Below are 19560 nucleotides of genomic sequence, written 5' to 3' on the forward strand. Positions count from 1 at the left end.
GCCACGGAACTGCTCCTCCTGTTTGCCCTCGGCGAGCTTTCACTCCCCGGAGCAAGTCAGCATCCAGCCTTCCCGGCGCTCTCCCCGGGGCCGAGGACCCAGGACTACCCCTTCGGCGAGACGGATGGAGACCGAGCCCCTCCGAGGACCTGCCCCTGCAGTTTTGGCTCTCGCGGCTCAAGTCACCACCGTGAACAAGGGTGGGTTAACGCCTTTTCTTCTACCCCCACCCCCCCCCCATGTCTTTTCTCTTGCGGTGTTTTCTGCGCTGATGTAGTCCCTTAAGGCTCTGCACACACTCCTGGCAGATCTGAAGTGTAGGGACGTGTCCACTCTGCCTATATTTTAAGTCCAGAGTCATTTGCCAGGAATATATGCGTGTTTCTGGGTCACTCTGTTAATCACTAGAAATCTTCATAGGGGTTAAGCTAAAAAGCGAGGAGTGGAGCCCCTCTCCAATGGCTCGGTTTTGCTGAATAATCACGTGTGAACCGAGGGGCGGGCTTTTGGCAGGCAGATCTTACTAGTATTTACTACCAAGCTCTACTCCAGATTAACCATCCCAGTTCTTCTGTCACTCTCCGATGCCATCATGCAGCCCGGTTAGGAGGAAAGGAAAGGGGAAAAAGAAAAACAACTAATTCATCTTTTCCCGATCGTCAGGACCCTAAAGAATGGCCGAGCCTTGGGGGAACGAGCTGGCGTCCGCAGCTGCCAGGGGGGACCTAGAGCAACTCACTAGTTTGTTGCAAAATAATGTAAACGTCAATGCACAAAATGGATTTGGAAGGACTGCGCTGCAGGTTGGTATCCAGAGAGGTGGGGAAAACAGGTCAACAATGTTGCCTACGTGACCTAGATTTCTAGAATAACAGCTTTTAAGCTTTCAGGGGGACAAAATTTCACTGTCTTTAAACATAGTTGGTTGCCATATTTTATATCTTTAAGTGGATCCAACTCCCCAAAATGACGTACTTTGAGCGAACTCGTCAAATCCAATAACATCCTCGATATCAAGTGAGTTCCAGGTTTGGTCTTAATTTTTGGAATGTTTTTGTGACGGTGGGGGCTTTAAAGTAGCCATAGCAGCGCCGAGTTTTGTTTTGTTTTGTATTTTGTAGACAGCTCTGTAAACACATTATTATGGTTATTATTTGAAGTAAATCCACTACTATTAGTGGTTTCCGTACTTTGCTCCAATAATTGACTTTAACGTTAATTTTCTGGACTGCTGGTGAGGGTGTTTTTCCTTCAAATGCTTCAAGTTTTGACAAACGACCTTCCCTCGTTTGGAATGGGTGGCCTGGGCACGGGGACAGGATGTACATTTCACAGTTAATGTAATACCATCCACCCATTCAGGACTGAGGAGGAATAAAAAGTTGAATTTTCTAATCAGAGCTCAGCTCCTAGTGTTTTTGTCTCTGCGGTCATGCCGTGGTATGTTCTAATTTTCAGTAATTAGATTTACAAGCAACAAATGAAACATAACCAGCTGCCAAGTATTCTACCTGATAATGTTTTTCCTCCTCTAAATGTTATCATGTAACGTAGCTGAAATACTTAGAAATAGAAAAATGGCAAAATAGTCTCAAATGGTTGCCTTATTCGAGTTCTGGTGATATTCTTAGGAGCTATTCTTATTTGGAAGTGCAATACTGGAAGTTGTTTCAGAAAATCCATTAGGGAGTGGGGTTTTAGTGTGCTTTGTTTTGTTACGAGAATTCGAAAATTAAGTGACAGAATACTACTAACAGAAGATGTCCATAAAGTCTGTACATTTTAAATCAGAATACACTGGCCTTGCAAAAATTTCAGAATTAAGGAAGCTTATACATAGATACTAAATTAGTTATCTTATTATTTCAGGTAGGTTAAGTGGGAAGTTTTTTTATTCTTTTTTCCACCTAGTAGTTTTTAACAGGTTTGGTAATGATAACAATGCCACAAATTTAATATATTGAAAAGTTTCCTGTTGAAAATTCAAAAGATTATATAAATCTCACAAAGAATGGACTACTTAACCCATGTTCAGCATAAGATTTTACAGGACTTTTGACGAACAGGAAGACTGGGAGATTAATACTGGAAAATTTCTTTTGACATTTTTAATACAACTCTGCAATCTTGTTTATATTAAACATACTTATCAAGATACTAACACCCACTTATTGTGGCTTAGTCCTAGTACATATAATGAAACATACAGGAGTCTCAAGACTTATTTTCAGTATGTGTACTACTGACTCTGAAATTTGTCACAACTCAAGAACTTTCTTTCAGAACAGTTTCCTATTATTACTGTTATTTTCTGTGAAAGATGACAAAATTTCTTCTGCAATTATATTTATTTAACTCAGTTGCAAAAAACTTTCCCCACTTTTCTTGGGTACGCTTTTTAATCAGAATAATACCAAAGGCCTCAATCGTACATTTGCTTTACAAAGCTCCAAGGTGACTGACTCTTATTTTTCCCATTCTAGGTCCTTAAATGTGATTAAATCTTTGCAGGCAGTTGGGGCAAAAATTAGATTGTGTTAATTTGTTATAATCAAAAAGTATGTTCCTTTTAAGTTCTTGAAAAATAATCTATGTTATCATTTTTATCACTAGCCTAAAGGAAGAACTAAAAGTCAGCAGGGTTTTATCAACAGGGAGGCTTAGTATCTCGTTCATCTATATAGTTTGCATTTACAAAATATTTACTGTAAGTATATTTTACTACGTTTCTTAGTGATTTTTTAAAAACAAACATTTGAAAGAAATGGATAAACATTGTGTATATTTTCCAATGGTTTATCACTTAGTTTCACAAACATTTGAGCGTCTAGTGTGTAATCTATTTATTATAAATTTAGATTATTCTGAATATGCCTAAATAGAAATGAAACCAGTTAAAATGCTGAAATTTTCTGACATGTTTGTAAGACTGTAATTTTCATAACTAAATGATATGTATTTCATAATTTCATGCTGTTCTACAAAATATTTTGTAATTATGAGACCCTAATGGAGACTTACTGGAGTGTAACATATTCAGATAACAGTGGATGAGTCTTTGCCATGTGAATTATTTGTACGTTGATAGTGAATTTTAATATCACATTCTGGCTTTGAAAATTTTGGCAATTTACAATTAGCTATTCCTAAATGCCTGATAGTAACTGCAAAAGGAAATAAAATGAGATCATCAATTGATTATTAAATGGGCTCAAAACACAAGTCAAAGCTGTCTATGTTCCAAAATACCATTAAGTATCTTATTTTCTCTTCTTTTGCTCACTTGAAAATCAGAAAGCTAGCTAGAACTTTAAGAATAATATAATGGAATGACTGCTTCATTCTTTACAAGAATAACTGCTGTACAGTCTTTCCTATTTCATACACAGCATACTGTAAACTTGGTTTCAGATAAGTCAATATTATCAGCAAAGTAGAACACTGTTGCTTATTTAACACCTTAATAGTCAGTAACATTTTAAAATTTCAAGTGAAGGAGTCTAAACACTGAATACACCAAGTAGCGAATATGAAATAACTTACAAAGAAAAAAATTAACAAAACACTTAGCTATTTGGAGCTATATCTACTTGGAGAACTTATGAAAATTAATAGTTTAAGGAAATATTAGGTCTGGGTTTTCTGTAGATCTTTTTATAGAGGTGATGGAGTCTGATGTGTGGGACACTTCTTGGAGGATTTAAAGAAACTCATCCTCCTATTTCTTTTCAGTGTCTCTTTAGAAAATAAATATTACCCACATCTGATTTTCCAGAATTAATAACCCAGGCACATTTTATGAGCATGAACAAGCAAACAGAGAGAGACTTGTTTAAAATCTCAAATTCCATTTCTTTTATTTTAATATTTTCATGAAATTACACAACTTTTCATTGGAGACAGAGAACTGAATTGTCAGTGAATGTAATCCAGGTTGAACTAGTTCTAGTTTATTGATCAGTTTATCCTACTTTTTGGTTCAATTTAAGATATTCCATCGTAGAAGCTCAATTTTTAGGTTTCTTCTACTTTCGCCCACTGGTACTTTCTTTCCTAAAACTGATCCGGTCAAACCCAACCATGTGGATCCTTCTCCAACACCCCTTCACAAAAACAAAAGTTACATAAATTGGGGAGGTGGATATTTTAAACTATTTTTGGAGAAGGCGCACTTGAAAGAGACTACCATTTTCTCCTCTTTTCTAGGTTATGAAACTTGGAAATCCCGAAATCGCCAGGAAACTACTACTGAGCGGTGCTAATCCCGATTTGAAAGACCGAACTGGTTTTGCTGTCATTCATGATGCAGCCAGAGCAGGTTTCCTGGACACTTTACAGACTTTGCTGGAGTTTCGAGCTGATGTTAACATCGAAGATAATGAAGGAAATCTGCCCTTGCATTTGGCTGCCAAAGAAGGCCACGTTCCCGTGGTTGAGTTCCTTGTGAAGCACACGGCTAGCAAAGTGGGGCATCGGAACCATATGGGGGATACTGCCTGTGACTTGGCCAGGCTCTACCGGAGGAACGAGGTCGTTAGTTTGATGGAGGGAAACCAGGCAGAGGGAGCTACGAATCTGCAGTGAATGTGGGGAGGGCTCTCCCACACTGCCTTCTATTTTGTCAGTAATTGGTTACCTGTCCTATTTTTAAGATCATTTGTTAAAATTCAGTTTTGTCATATTTTAAGCATCTAGTTAAATCTTCTGAAACTGCTAAGTGGAAATCTTAACTACAGGTTTATGACTATATTTAAGCCACATCCTTTTCACCTGCAAAATTCTGAGTTCTAACATGTAATTGCAAATAGTTTTTGACTTTCTTCTGAATATTTTATCTTTCCTTGTTTTTTTTTTTCCCTTACTTTTGCCAGACTTTGCCAGTCTCAATACCAACTTGGAGACTTTGTTTTTGAAATGGTTTGTCCTGATGCTTCTTTTGCCTAATTAAAACACTTTTTAAAAACAGGACAATGTTTTTCTGTGATCTGCATGCCTCTATAACCCCCCATACAACTTGCCACCTGCTAGGGAAAACCATACTAAAAGTTAATGTTTCAAGCCTTGACATTAGCAAAATAGACCAACTGCAACAGTAGATATATTCAATTGACGGTTCTTATTCTTTTCTTCTCATGTCTCTCCATAGAGATTTTATTTGGTGACTAGTTTTTATGCTTTTAAAAAGAATAACAGTTTTTGAAGAGCAAACCTGAAATGAGTTCAGTAAATTTATCCTAATGTTTAATCTTCCCATTTTCTCAAAGTTGAATAACTGAAAGGCAGATTTCAGAAAGTAAAGCTCTGAAAACATCTATTTTGCCCTAAATCCACTTTTAAAGAAAATTCCACCTTAAAAGTGCTTCCCCATCAGTTGATTTGGGAAAAAACCCTCAAAATGAAACATTTGGCTCTATATCTCAAAATTTCTCAAGAGCATAATACTTTTTCTCCCTGAATACCAGAAATGTAAAATTACAGAATCCTAAGTATTAAAATATAATGCAAATACCATTTTAGGGGATTAAAAACTTAGCAAGAAAAAAATACGAATTACAAATAAGGGTCATAACTAATTTATAAAGACCAGAGCATAATAAATACAGAAGCTTTTATAAAAAATAGGTCACTCTTCATCTAGTTCTTGATTCCCACAAAAAATTTTTTAGTAAAGGCATATAAAATATTTTAAAGAATATGTTTAGCTAAAATTTAAAAAATTGAATGAAATAAAAATACCAAATTGCCTAGAGATTTTTTCCACCATCCACTTGCCCTGTCGTTTTAGAGATTTTCACCAAAGAATTTCAAAGCAGTTACTAGTTACAGATTTATAAATACTTTATTCATCATTTCCCACAGGAACAAAAATATTTTAGGTGAAAGTTCCCTCCTCTGCTTCACAAACTCCCTGCATTCACTCCAAAAAGAACAAAATACTTAAAGGTTTTATTGAAGGCATTGTTCTGGTGCCTGCCCTAACAAAGATTGAAATGATTGCAGGTAAGTGGTTTTCAGTAATTCATTTTCTGTGATAGCATAAAATAATATAGGAGAAAATATTTAGTACTATTCATTGGACACTAAAGTTCACCTTCCTTAAGTCAAATGCAACAAGACTTCAATGTCTGCCACCTCTAACTACAAGTTACTGAATAAATATAATTTTGACAGCAACACGGAATTAATTTAGAACACTTTATAGAAGAAGAAAGTGGAAGTTGAGATGGTTTTGAAGGGAAAAGTGTTGTATTTTGGATTTAAAAACTAGAATCCATATCCAAACTACATTGCTTAAATAAGCTAAATATTTTCTAAACACAAGACTATTAATGAAAAATAAAAACAACCCTCTTACAAGTAGGCAAATGTAAAGATGGCCGGTTCTGAATTTCAAGTAGAGATAATGAATCTTTCAATATCCACCAACTAAGCATTAAAATTGCTCTTCAGAGATTTCAAGTATAAAGGCATAGGACGTTTATAAAGCTAAAGTAAAGAGAAATACTTCTGCAGTTGCTTTGTTCTCAAATGGTCGAGCACAGTAAGAGAAGGAACTCCATCTCCATCGGACTAAAATTTGCTAGGTATTTAAATATCTCTGGCTCTTAGCAGGAAATAGCTTTGCTAATCTAAGTATTTTAGAAATGAGTTATGTGGTCCCCTCTAGGAAATATGAAAAACCATTATTCAACCTCTCAAAAAACCTCGACAATATTCAGTGAGATGCTTGACTATGAGGAAATGTATAGGATGGAAGAAACGGTGCTGCCGAGTTTAATGGGGTCTAATTTGCAGCGAGCTGAGGTGGGTAAGGAACAGAACTTATTCAGAAGAAGAGTGGCGTTGCAGCTGCTAATTAATAGAATGATCAGAACCCCAGGGGGTGAGGCTATAAAAAGGATGGAGGATACTAAACAGAGATGCTCTGGAAAATTCGGCTCTTAACAGAGTCGTCATCCACTTCGGGGAGCTCCAAAGTTCAGGATTTACGCAGCAAACTGATCCAGACTTACACCTGGAAAGGGGGGAAGTATTAACAGGACCCCAGTCCACGTTCTGGTCCCGAATCACTAAGCAAGCTGCATTTTACACGTCAGTAGTGAATCAATAGTTTTCTGATAAACATCACGCATCTCGCACCGGTGTGAGGTGTTCATACACACGCACCCACCCCACGCTGGTGACTAATAAATAGGTCAAGAATTCTGTCCCGGGAAAGCAAATCGCTTGGTAACATTATAAATTTCCCTTCTCTTGCTGATCGAATGAACGTTGTGGAATCCGTGACCCGGGAGTGGTTTCGAAATCTCAGTTCCCAAAAAGGTGCTGTCGGCTTTTGCCGGGGATGGAAGCTGCCGTCCTGAAGCGCTGGGTGATCAGGGCTGGAGCGAAATAGGGTCGTGCGCGCAGCCTTCCCGACTGCCCTCCGCGACCTTCATCAAAAGGTTACGGGGGGGAAAGTCCCTGCCGTGGACTCTTGAGACTGTTTTGATTTTACACAGCAGGTTCAAAAACACAGGTCAGCCCAGGGACCTAGTGAGAGTCAGGAGACAACCTCGCCGTCAGAGACCCGGGGTGAAGCTCTGCCCCGCAGCCAGCCCCAGCCCTCTACGGAGGGATGGCGAAGACATCTTTTCTGTCCCTTCTGCAGACTCCAACTGCAGCTCCCCGCTCCCCAGTGAGGAAGCCGAAGCCCGGAGCTCCCTCAGGGCGCGCAGAAAAGCCCGGGGTGGGGGTGGGGGAGTTTCAAAACCGTTAGCTCGCGTTTTTTTTTTTTTTTCCCTTTTCCCTCCCTCGCTAAGGTTTCTTTTCTTTTCTCTTCCTGTCCAAATATTTCAAATTTCCGCGCCTTAAATAACAGTCTCCTTTTATTTAGTTACTTTCTTCTGCAGGTTTGGCCGCCCGCTTGTCTCTGCCCCCCAGCGGGCCCAGGGCGCCTCGGTGCAGCCTGCAGCCCCTGCGCGCTGCCCCCGGCCCAGCGGGCGCGGCCCCGAGCGCACGGCACCCCCAGCCCCCCCGCCAGCCACGACCTCGCCTGACCCTGCTCTCCCCGCACCTAGAGCCAACTAAGGCCGCCCCCCGCCAGGATGCCTGTCTGCCTCCCAACGCGACTTCCCTGCCCGACTTTGGAAGCTATTCTGCTTTGGGGTTTGGATCCCGGTCGCCCCGGAGCGGCGGAAAGGCCGCGGCGATAAGAACGCAGCGGAGGAGGCCAGTGGCCGCAGCCTGCCCCAGCCCCCACCCCGCGGGTAACCTTGGAGGCGCCCGAAGAGTGAGTGTGTGCGCTGCTGCCCCAGCCGGCGGAGGCGAGCCCGAGCGCCGAGCAGCGGGCGGGAGGCGGGCGCTGGGGGCGGAGAAGGGGGAGCCGGCCCTGGCGTCCCCCCGGCCGCCGCCGCGCCCTGGGAGCTGCGGGCAGCCCGGGCAGCCGGGGTGCCCGGCCCTGGCCCAGACGCAGCGGTCCCCGAGGAGGCAGAGGCCATCCTACTGGATGGTTCCTTTGACTGGTGCCTAAAGACCGGGGCCCCAGGGCGACGTGGGAGTTGGGGTGCGCGGGCGGGTGAGTGCCTAGCTCTCGGCAAAGGTGAGCTGGCGGCGGGGCGCGCGCGGCGGCTGGAGCAACTCCATGCCCAGTTGCCTGTGCCAGCGCTCCCTCCTCCACCCCCGTGACAGCTGAGGACAGCCGGGCTCCGAGCCTCGCGTCCAACTGTGAGGAGGCAAAGGCTGCTCAGGCTTCTCAGCCTCTTTAGACTATTCGGGAAGTCGCGCTGTGGTGTTACTTCCCGATGCACCCCTCCTGCCACCTCCTCCCCCCGAAGCTTTGCTAGGCGTCCGGGATTGAAAATGCACGTTCACTCGGAAAGACCCTCAGGGTGAAAAATCGAGAACTTCAGGCCTTTGGGAACTCTGGGTGCAGCTGGGCTTGGAGAACACCTAGAAGGGTCTTTCTGTTGTTGTCAACCCCGAATAGATCTGAAAATAGAGTGTGGATCTTCAGCGATGTCTCAGAATAATAAAGACTCCCCAGATCTGGATACTGGATAAGGTTCCAGTAAAATATTTTGCCATCTGCTGTGGTACATGGAAAGGGCTTCAGGTGTTAGGATGTGGGTTTGGAATTTTCTGTGCTGTCTGTAATCCTCAAAGGCGTTAAATAACAGAATGGTAACACAGCAGGCAAGCGAGCAAAGGTTATCCTTGCCACTACAGCACCTGCAAAAGCATAAGTGGAACTCACATATTTTGCTTGCTCAGTTCTAAAATGGCTTCTGAACCTTCCAGAGGTACCAGCACATACAAGGAGGGGAATGGGGGATGGGAGGAGAGTTTTAAAAACTACACAGATATTAATTCACCTTGCCTCTCTTTTTCCCAGCCCCAATCCTTATTGGTCAAAGTGTAGGCCTATTCAATAATTCTATACACAGCCTTTTTCTCTTCCCTCATACCAAAAACAAAACAACAGCCCAGTCTGCCAAAAACATCAGTTCTTGGGGGTGGGGGGCTAAAAAAAAATCAACTGATCCTTATCCAACTACCAGACATTTCTTACATTTATATGTAAGAAATCCTACATATAAATGCGATAAAATGTTATGAAAGAAAAAATAAGTTACAAGAACCAGAAACGCAGTTGGTGTAAATAAAGTGATATTAATGATCTTTTAACATTAAAATAATTGGCCAATTTCTATAATTGATAGGTGAAAGCTTACAAATTTCCATTGAAATTTTTGGAGGCAATAACTTCTGTTCTTTATATTTCATCAGTAGTTACCTGAAAAAAACTTAATACTTTTATCTGGACCATATAAAACGGTATCATGCTAATTTTATTTTACTTATATGCCTTAGTTTTTCAGATTAATTATATGAATTGTGAAAATTAACACATAAAGCAAAACTGCAGCATCCTTTAATATTAAATTTTAAATTTATAACCAAATTATCACAATCATAATATAATACAGTCCACTCTGCTGTTTCTAAGTGTGCAGTTTGCATAAGTTGCTGGTAAAAAAGCTTGCCTGCAGTTTAAAACTCATGCCTTGGAAACATGATTTCCTAAATTAAAAAAAAAAGACCAACTCACTGCTCTTTACAAGTAGTTCATAATTTGGCTATTGTGGTTACAATTATAACAATATCGCCTTCCCTTACATTTTGGAACTATTGTAAAAGCTATTTGGGCCCAAATGGTTATTATTCCATAGTTTTCTCCACCAGATATTTTTTACTAACAAGTGATGCAGCAGCATTTTGATACCCATTTTGCTAATTTGAGTACTTCAGACCAAACTTATATAGGCCATTAAAATAAAAGCACATACATATCTTCTCCCCTTAAAGTTTGGAACAGATATGAATGAACATTAACTTGTGAAAAGGCCTAGAATTATTAATTTGCAAATTAGTAATGATAGTGTGATAATGATCCAAGATTAAATATTTTGAAATTTGTGTATTAAAAGAACATGTTCATATATAAGAAGAAGAAATGGAATAAAATTATTAAATTTAACAGCATTTGATGATGGTTAATAGTCCATATTTCCATCTCAATTTTCAAATAAGCAATAATGGGTTATGGTATGACTTTTAACTGTGAAAGATAAAATTAGTAATATAATCATAGATAAAATATAATGATCATCACAAATAATTGATCATCCCAGAGATATCTTCAATGTTAAGTAAAATATAATTAAAGCACAGGAGTTTTTTAAAAAATACTTCACTATCCTATCACCTATATTTTTGACTATTCCCCATCATTTTTAATAAATTTTTATATATCTTTGCCTTCGTATTTTAGGTGATGAACAAAATTAACATGTAGAAAGAATTTTTCAATCTCCTTTACTCCTGCTTCCTCAGCCATCTATTTCTCTATTCACAAATATTGCTTAAACTTTAAATACCATATTTGTGGTGCTAAAGAGTTATGATTCCCATTAATTTAAATTTATCATAAGCCTATTAATGAAAAAGAATTCAATTTGTATTTTATTTAAAATAGTTAAGTAAAAATGTGTGGACATTAGGCCGTAGCAAGTGTGTATTTATATTCTGAGAGTAAATTTATTAGAATCTTAAAACATATCTAATATTTTGACATATGCTAAGATTTTCAGCATTGAATCATGCTCTTGAACATCTTAAATTTAATTTTGGTCTTTGGAAAATAATTTAATATGTTTTAATTAGTCATCCTGCAATGAAAATAATTTTTTAACTAATAAAAAGTTAAAATGTTAACACTTATAGAAATAAGAGAGGACTATATATCAAATCCCTAAGTGTTTTTTTAGATAAATTATTCCTACTGGTATTTTATATATTTTTAATTATAGTGATTATTATTTTATAGTAAAATTTTGCAATTAACACAAAGAACAAGGTTTTCTGTGTTTATCTATAAGCATATAGTTGGCATTTTGCAGGTAATCAATATAGTACTTTTTGGTCCTGTCATTTGAGTATACTTAATATACATGTGTATATATTTACATATATGTTATTAAAGTTCAGTGCTTCATATTACTATTTTTAATATGTTAGATTACAATGTGCTATGAAATTTAAGCAGATTTTTTTATCAATATATGTGAAATCATTTTCATGAATGATCCAGAGAAAGTAATAAATTAAAATTTAGAAATGAAAATATTGCAGCAGGTCCAAATTCTACCTAGATCATTGTTTCAAAGTTTTATCATGAAGTAAGCATATATGAAAGCCTTTTAACCTCCAAACTTAACATAATAAAATTTGAAATATTAGAATTGTGATGATGACAAAAAAAAGAATAGATATTTAAAATGTTTTAGTAAGCATGTGTGTAGGTTAATTTAAAATGAATTACATGATGAGCAATTTATTAAGAATCCAAAAACAAGGACAAAACAAGAACAGTAAAAGGTATTTGCCAAGAATTTATAAGCAGAGCAAATAAGATCTCCCTCCCCAATTGTTTTCATTACATTGCCATGGGAAAAATAAACAAATTATTTTTTTGGATATGGATAGTTTTATGGATTCCAGCAAAGTGCTCTAACATTTCACTTTAAAACACTCATCTAGAAAATAATGCTTACTATTTGTGGTCATATTTTAAAATTACACATATTTTTTATTTAAATACAACAGACACATGTTCTCTCCAAAAATAGCAAGTTCACTAAGTTCATTCTCCAAAGGTGATTGGATATAGTTGGACTTCTGGATTAAACTGAGGGCCTGTTTAATGGGAAGGCAGAGTAGGGCCACTGGGGAGAGGGCACTGCCCTGAGTGCTAATTTGCTTCAGTGTAGTAAAAATGGCTCTAAGCTAGTATAACTTATTCACAGCTTTATAAAATATACCAAGTGCCCATTGGAAAAGCGAGTCATTTTTTACAAAGACAAATAAAAGAAGGGAAATATGTTATTTTACATTCGGAGGGACATCACAGATGTCTTAGGGGAAAAAAAATCAATGCTATAATATAAAAAACTGTACATAATGAAATAAACTGAAGTTAATTATTGCTTTCAAATTCTTTTTTAAAAGGCTAGTGTTTTAAATATTAAAAATGCACTTTTTCAAACATGTGATTATTATTGACCAAATACAACACACACTAATACACACTACTAATTAGTGTTCTAACTTTTAAAAATTTCCACACCGAAAAAAAAATACTTCAAAGAACCTTCTAGTTTATCATGTCCCACTGAGAGATCATGTACCAGACTCTAAGATCAGTTAGATAAAATTTGTGGTCTACCAACATAAAATATTTCTAAAGATCACTATTTTCTAAGGAAAATTTTCTGTCTCAAATTACCAGGATGAAGATCTGGGAGTTTTTAGCAGCACTTTTTGTCTTCTATGAACAAATATAATTTATTTAGGATCAAGGTAAGATTAATTTAACGTTTCTAAAGTAAAGCGATACTTTATATCATTGTTTTGAGTTACAGAATTTAAACACCATTAAGAGGTTTCTCTATTCAACAGCTGAGCATGCTGAGGAGAATCAGACCAAAATATAAAATTCAAGTTACAGAACAACAGAGATATTAGTCAACCAACAAAAAATTTGTTTAATTTTTAAACTTTTATTAATTTGGGAAAAGGAGTAGTAAGAAAAATATTTAAATTCCTTTCTGTTAAATTAAAAAATGACTGCTTTCTTATCTAATATTGTGGGAAATAAAACCTAAATATTTAGTCAAGGAATATGAACATCCTAAAAAACAGGTGGGTCTCTGTTTAGGAAGTGTGATAACAATTGATCTGAAAAGATTCTCTGCAGATATTTTAATGTGGTTATGAATATGTTAGCTTATAATTGTTTAATAAAATCTTGCTGAATTATATTGACTTTTATCATCATGTAGTAGGCCATTAAATCACATGGCCTATGTGAAGGTAGGAAGATACTTTAATAAATAGAAGATACTTTAATAAATGTTTTTCTTTTTGGCACTTCTTAATTTATACACATATTAATTCAGCTTATATTGCTGTAAAAGGAGAGATAAAAGAAACACAAAATCAAACAAGTTTATAAATCAGTATTTTCTGTCGGTATTACCTAATTTAATATTCATAATCCCCTCATAAACTGGGCTTTATTTTTCCATTTTACAAATCAGGAAACTCAAGTATAATGAAGGTAAGCAGCTTGCCCATGATTGAAGCCTGGTCATTGACAGCATAAAAATACAAACTCATGTCTTTTCTTATTTCATTATAGCCAGATGGAAAGGTCTTTCAGAAAAATTACACAAATCAATCAACAATCACCTATGGAGGACCCATCATCAAAATTGCTTCATAGCTTCACAACATTAGTACTAATTATATCTCAGGCTTTCCACATCTATAAAATGGGGTTAATAATACCTAACTTGCCATGTTATTATTACTAATAAATGGAGTGTGTATAAAATTCTTGGTACTCAGTAGTGTTTAATAAATGGCAACTATTATTTTTTTAAGATTTATTAATTTATGTGTACAAGAACTGGGGTATAGGCCAGAGGTGCAGGAGTTGAGAGGATTCACCAGAGACAGAGTGGGGAACAGAACAGGCAGAGTGACCGAAAAACACTGCTAGAGGGGAACAGGAGAGGTCTGCTGTGCCATGTGGGTAGCTCCCTGGCGAGCTGGGGATTGAACTCAGTGCTGCAGAGGCTGCGGATAGTTTCACAATGCTGTGCTTAACCCCTTGCGCCAACAGGAAGGCCCATGGCAACTATTATTATGAGGAATGCAAACTAACAGAAAATCCATTTTTGATCTCAAGGAACTTAAAAATATCTGATTAAATAAAATATATTATTTACAGAGTTGTGACAATTACGACTAATACATGTTTTTTAAATTTTATTTATTTTTGTGTAGAAGAACTGGGTGTAGGCCAGAGGACCGGGTATGTGTGTGTGTGTGAGAGGATTCACCAGAGACAGAGTGGAGAGCAGAACAGGCAGATTTACTGAAATACACTGGTAAGGGGAGCAGTGGGCAAGACAGGAGAGGTCTGCTGCGCCGTATGTGAATTAGCTTCCTGGCCTGGGATCGAACTCAGGTGGTGGCAATGATAGTGCTGAGACTTAACACATAGGCCACCAGAGAGCCCAGGAATAATATCTATTAGTATATCATTTCATATTTGAATATAACAAACTTGGAAGGCCAAAACCTAACAGATTTCTCAAGACGTAGATTTAGTTATATTAATCAGAAAGAAATGAAAATCCCTATTAGGTGACAACAACCTTGAGCAACATAGATACATGTGGATTAAAAATAAAAACTTTGAATTAAGATTTAAAGTCAGGGCCTCCCCGGTGGCGCAGCAGTTGAGCGCTGGGTTGCGAAGCTGCCCGCGGCCTCTGCAGCACCGGTTCGATCCACAGCTGCTCCCCGGCCACCAGAGGAGGGTCCCACATGGCGCGCAGACCTCTCCTGCCGCCCATTGCTCCCCTCAGCAGTGTGCTTTGGTCCTTCTGCCTGCTCTGCTCCCCGCTCTGGCTCTGGTGAATTCTCTCACCCTCCCGCACTTCTGACTGTACCCAGTGCATGTATAAACAAACAAACAAACAAACAAATAAATAAATAAAACATGCCTCTATTAAAAAAAAATATTTAAAGTCATCAGTCCAAACATATGAGTAATATACAAATACATTCATTTTAATCACTTTACTTGTTATCTATTATATGTCAGGTATTTTTTATATGCTGAATATATAAAGGAGAGTAAGATACCATCTCAACTCTCAAGGAAGTAGCAATTTAGTTAGAGCAGTAAAAATACCATTGTAGGGTCAGGAATGACACACAGTGCAGGTTTTCTGATCCAGCAAACCGAGTAAAGGAGGAGTCAGAGTCCTCAGTGGCTTTTGCAGGTCTTTTATTGGGATTTACCCGGTACACAGCAGACAAGGATGCTGGGGGGCCGGGAGGCTGGCAGGTCTCCCACCCCCCAGCAAGTCTTCACTCTATCTGGGCCCTCTGTCCTTCTCTGCTTCTTTCTCGGCTTCTGCTACTTCTTTCTGGGCTTCTCTTTCGGCTTCTGCTGGCGTCCCCGTTACGCCACCCTTAAAAGCCCAGTTGAATCCCATCTACCTATGCCCACACCCTACTCCAGGTGCCACCATCAGGCATGCATTCAGGACCGAGGGTTCCGTCATCTATCCTAATAGCGGGAAGGCAGAAAAGCCTGATATCTTTTACCTTACCCTACAACCACAAAAGAAGTACTAAAGTAGATTTCAAAAGTATTAATTACCTAAGAGAAACCAAATTCCATTTTCAGATTTACTCCAGAGCAGTCATACAGACTTTTATTTCCATCAAAATGAAAACTAGATTTCTTTAAAAAATTTCCCATAGCCAAATGCAAATCAAAACCACAATGAGATCTCATCACATTGATTGGTGAGAATGACCATATAAAAAAACATGAAACTTGGGGCCTCCCCAGTGGCACAGCGGTTGAGTGCTGGGTTGCGGAGCTGCCCGCAGCCTTTGCTGGTTCGATCCCCAGCTGTTCCCCGGCCATTGGAGGAGGAGGGTCCCACATGGCACGCAGACCTCTCCTGAGGCCCCCTGCTCCCCTCAGCAGTGTACTTCGGTCCTTCTGCCTGCTCTGTTCCCTGCTCTGGCTCTGGTGAATTCTCTCACCCTCCCGCGCTTCTGACTGTACCCAGTGCTTGTATAAATAAAAATAAATAATAAATCTTTAAAAAAAAAAACATGAAACAACAAATGTTGGCGAGGATATGGAGAAAAGCAAACCCTCTTATACTGCTGGTGGGAATGCAAACTAGTCCAGCCACCAGGAAACGCTGGGTGGTGGACCCTTAAAACATGAAAAATGGATCTATCTTATGATCCAGCAATTTCACTACTAGGAATCTACTCAAAGGACACAAAAACACTAATTTGAAAGGAAACCTACACTCCTATGTTTATTGAAGTACTATTTATAATAGCTAAGATATGGAAATAACCTAAATGACCCAAAATAAGATGAATGGATCAAGATGTGGTATATGTACACAATGGATCAAACAGATAAATTCATGCCATTTGTGGCAACATGGATGGAGCTAGAAGGGGTTATGCTAAGTGAAATAAGTCAGAAGGAAAAAGAAAAATACCAAATGGTTCCACTTACTGGTGGAACATAAGAAAACTGAACAAAAGGTCAGGAAAGAGACAAAACTTAAAGGTAACCATAGATTTGAAGCAAACAACAAGGGAGGGGAAGAGAGAGGGGTCAAAAGCAGGGAGGGAAGAACACAAGTGACTAATGTGATGGTTCACAGGTGTTATGCTGGCAGGAGAACTACAGGGACTCCCTTGAAAGGAGAACAATGATATAAAAAAATAAAATAAAAAATTAGTAGCCCTAAATTAAAAAAAATCCCAAATCAAAATAAATTACTGAATAAAACTTTTTTAAATTTTGCAATATAGATTTGCACTGGTAAGAAAATAAGGGAAACCTATCAATATCAAAAATGAGGGAGAGAGAGCTTCTCTGAGGGGGAATACAGGAGAGGATATGTGTGTACATTGATCCCGAGTATGTTAGTTTCATGGGACTACCATAGCAAAGTTCCAATAAACTAGGTGGATTAAACAATATAAATTTATTGTCTCACATTTTCAGAGGCTAGAAGTCTGAAATTAAGTTGGTTTCTTCTGGGGACTGTCAGAGAGAATCCTGTGTTCCAAAACTTTCTCTTAGTTTCTGGTGGCCTCAGGCATTTTTTTTGGCTTGTAGCTGGTGGTCTTGCTGAGACTCTATCTTCTCTCCATGTGTGTATGCCTCTGTGTTCAAATATCCCTTTCTACAAGAGCATCAGTCGTATAGAATGAGGACCCAACCTAATAACCTCATTTTAACTTGATCATCTGCTAACTTTCCAAGTAAAATCATATTTGTAGGTATTGGGGATTAGGACTTCAATATTCTTTGGTGAGGAAGGAACATAATCTTTCTACCTATTTAGAATTAATTAGAATTAAAATTAATTAATTAATTAATTAATTAATTAATTTTCTATCATTAAAATTTTTCACTTTTAGTATATACAGGTTTGCATGAATTTTATTAGACCTTTTCTTAAGTACTTCACATTTTTATGCTGTTTTCAACTGTTCATGTTAGCATTTAGAAATGCGGTGACTTTCATATACTTAATTCACTAACTATTCTAGTTTCTTTCTCTTTTTTTGGTAGGCTCTGATTTTCTACATGATGTTATCTATAAGTAGAAATATATTTGCTTTTCCCACTCCAATCTGCATGCCTTTTATTTTTGTTTTGTTTTGCTTTCTTTTCTCTTTTGCCTTACTGCACTGGCTATGATAATCAATACGAGGTTGAATAGGAGTGATAAGAGTGGACAACCTTGCCCTATTCATGGTCTTAGGGGAAAGCAATCAGTCTTTCACTAGTTCTAGATTTTGATGATGCTAGCTCTAGATTTTTCAGGTTAAAGAAGTTTCCCTCTATTTCAAATTTGCTTAAAGTGTTTTTAGAAAAACAACCATAAACTAACGTGGAATTTGTCAAATGCTTTTATGCTTATATTGAGGTTATTGTTTGCCTTTTTTTTTTTTTAGCCTGTTAAGATGGTGAATTATATAGAGTTTCAAATGTTGAATCAACCTTGCATTCCTAGGAGAAACCCCAGTTGGTTATGATGTTTCATATTATGTGTTGGTGGATTTGTTGCACTGAATTTTGTATCTTCATGAGGTATTGGTCTATAGTGTTGTTTCCTCTTTTAACATCTTGACATAGATGAAATATTTTTAACTCCCTAGAATTCATTATGTTAAAATCTAATGCTCAGTGTGATTCTATTAGGAGATGGGGGTCTTCAGGAGGTGCTCTTAAAAATGAGATCCCACAGAGCCCCCAAACCCCTTCCACTTTGGACTAGAAAACTGGCTTTCGCCAGACACTGAATCTGCTAGAGACTTGACCTTAGATTTCCCAGCCTCTACAACTATAAGAAATAAATTATACTGCTTATATGTCACACACACTATGCTATTTTGTTATAACAGCCCAAATGGATTAAGACACATCTTTTTCTATTTTTTTTTTCTTTCTTGTTTTACATTTTAAAAGGACAGGCTTACTAGGATAAGGAGAAAAAGAGAGGCACCTGCATAGTCACAGGTGGGCAGTTACCCCTTTTTTAGTACTAAAGTAATGTTGACCTCATCAAATGAGTTGGAAAACACTTTCTTTTCTATTTTCAGAAAGAGTTTAATAGGATTGGTATTATAATTTCCTTAAATGTTTGATAGCATTCACTTGTAGAAGCTCTCTGGTCCTGGAGTCTTCTTCATGGCAAAGTTTTTATCTACAATTTCAAAATTTAAAATAGACACAGGATGTTCTGGTAAATTGGTTCTTAATTAGTAAACTTTGGCATTTTGTATCTTTCAAGGAATTTTTACTTTTATTTTGTGGTTAAATTTGCTTAAAATAAATTAGTTATAATTTATTTTAATGTCTGTAGTATATGTTATTATAGCCCCTCTTATGTTCCTAATATTAAAATATCTCCATTTCATTTATTAATTTTGATTAATCAAATATATCAAAGTTATTGAACTTTTCAGAAAACAAGGTTTTCATTCAGTGATTTTCTCTATTATTTTTCTGTTTTCAGTTTTACTGAAGGGTATGTTATACCCTTCTTTCTGCTTGATTTGGGTTTAATTTTATTCTTATTTTCTTAAAGTGGCAACTTAGATTATTGATTTGAGATATTCTTGTTTTCTAAAGAAATATTTTCTCAAATTTCTTTCCCTACAGCCCACAAATTTGTATATATTGTATTTTTTTTTTTAGTCATTAAAAATATTTCTTATTTTCTTTGTGACCTCCTTTTTGATACATGGCTATTTCCACTGTGGTGAGATAATATAATTTTTGTATTACTTCAGTTGACATCAAGTATGTAAGCTATGTCAAAAAATGGGCCTGGGCCTCCCCGGTGGCGCAGTGGTTGAGCGCTGGGTTGCGAAGCTGCCTGC

At 37.7% G+C, this 19560-nt stretch overlaps 1 protein-coding gene across 1 annotated transcript; it reads left to right on the forward strand.

Moving 5' to 3' along the window:
- Positions 1–674: 674 nt before the first annotated feature.
- CDKN2C (cyclin dependent kinase inhibitor 2C) lies at positions 675–4721 on the forward strand (the record flags this gene model as incomplete). The annotated part of the gene is made up of 2 exons (XM_084242056.1): positions 675–803; positions 4207–4721. 2 exons carry the CDS (start codon positions 675–677, stop codon positions 4582–4584), a joined length of 507 nt encoding a protein of 168 aa, XP_084098182.1. The 3' UTR covers positions 4585–4721.
- Positions 4722–19560: the final 14839 nt, after the last annotated feature.

This window comes from Talpa europaea, assembly GCF_964194135.1.
Source record: "Talpa europaea genome assembly, chromosome: 9".
NCBI classification, from domain to species: Eukaryota; Metazoa; Chordata; class Mammalia; order Eulipotyphla; family Talpidae; genus Talpa; species Talpa europaea.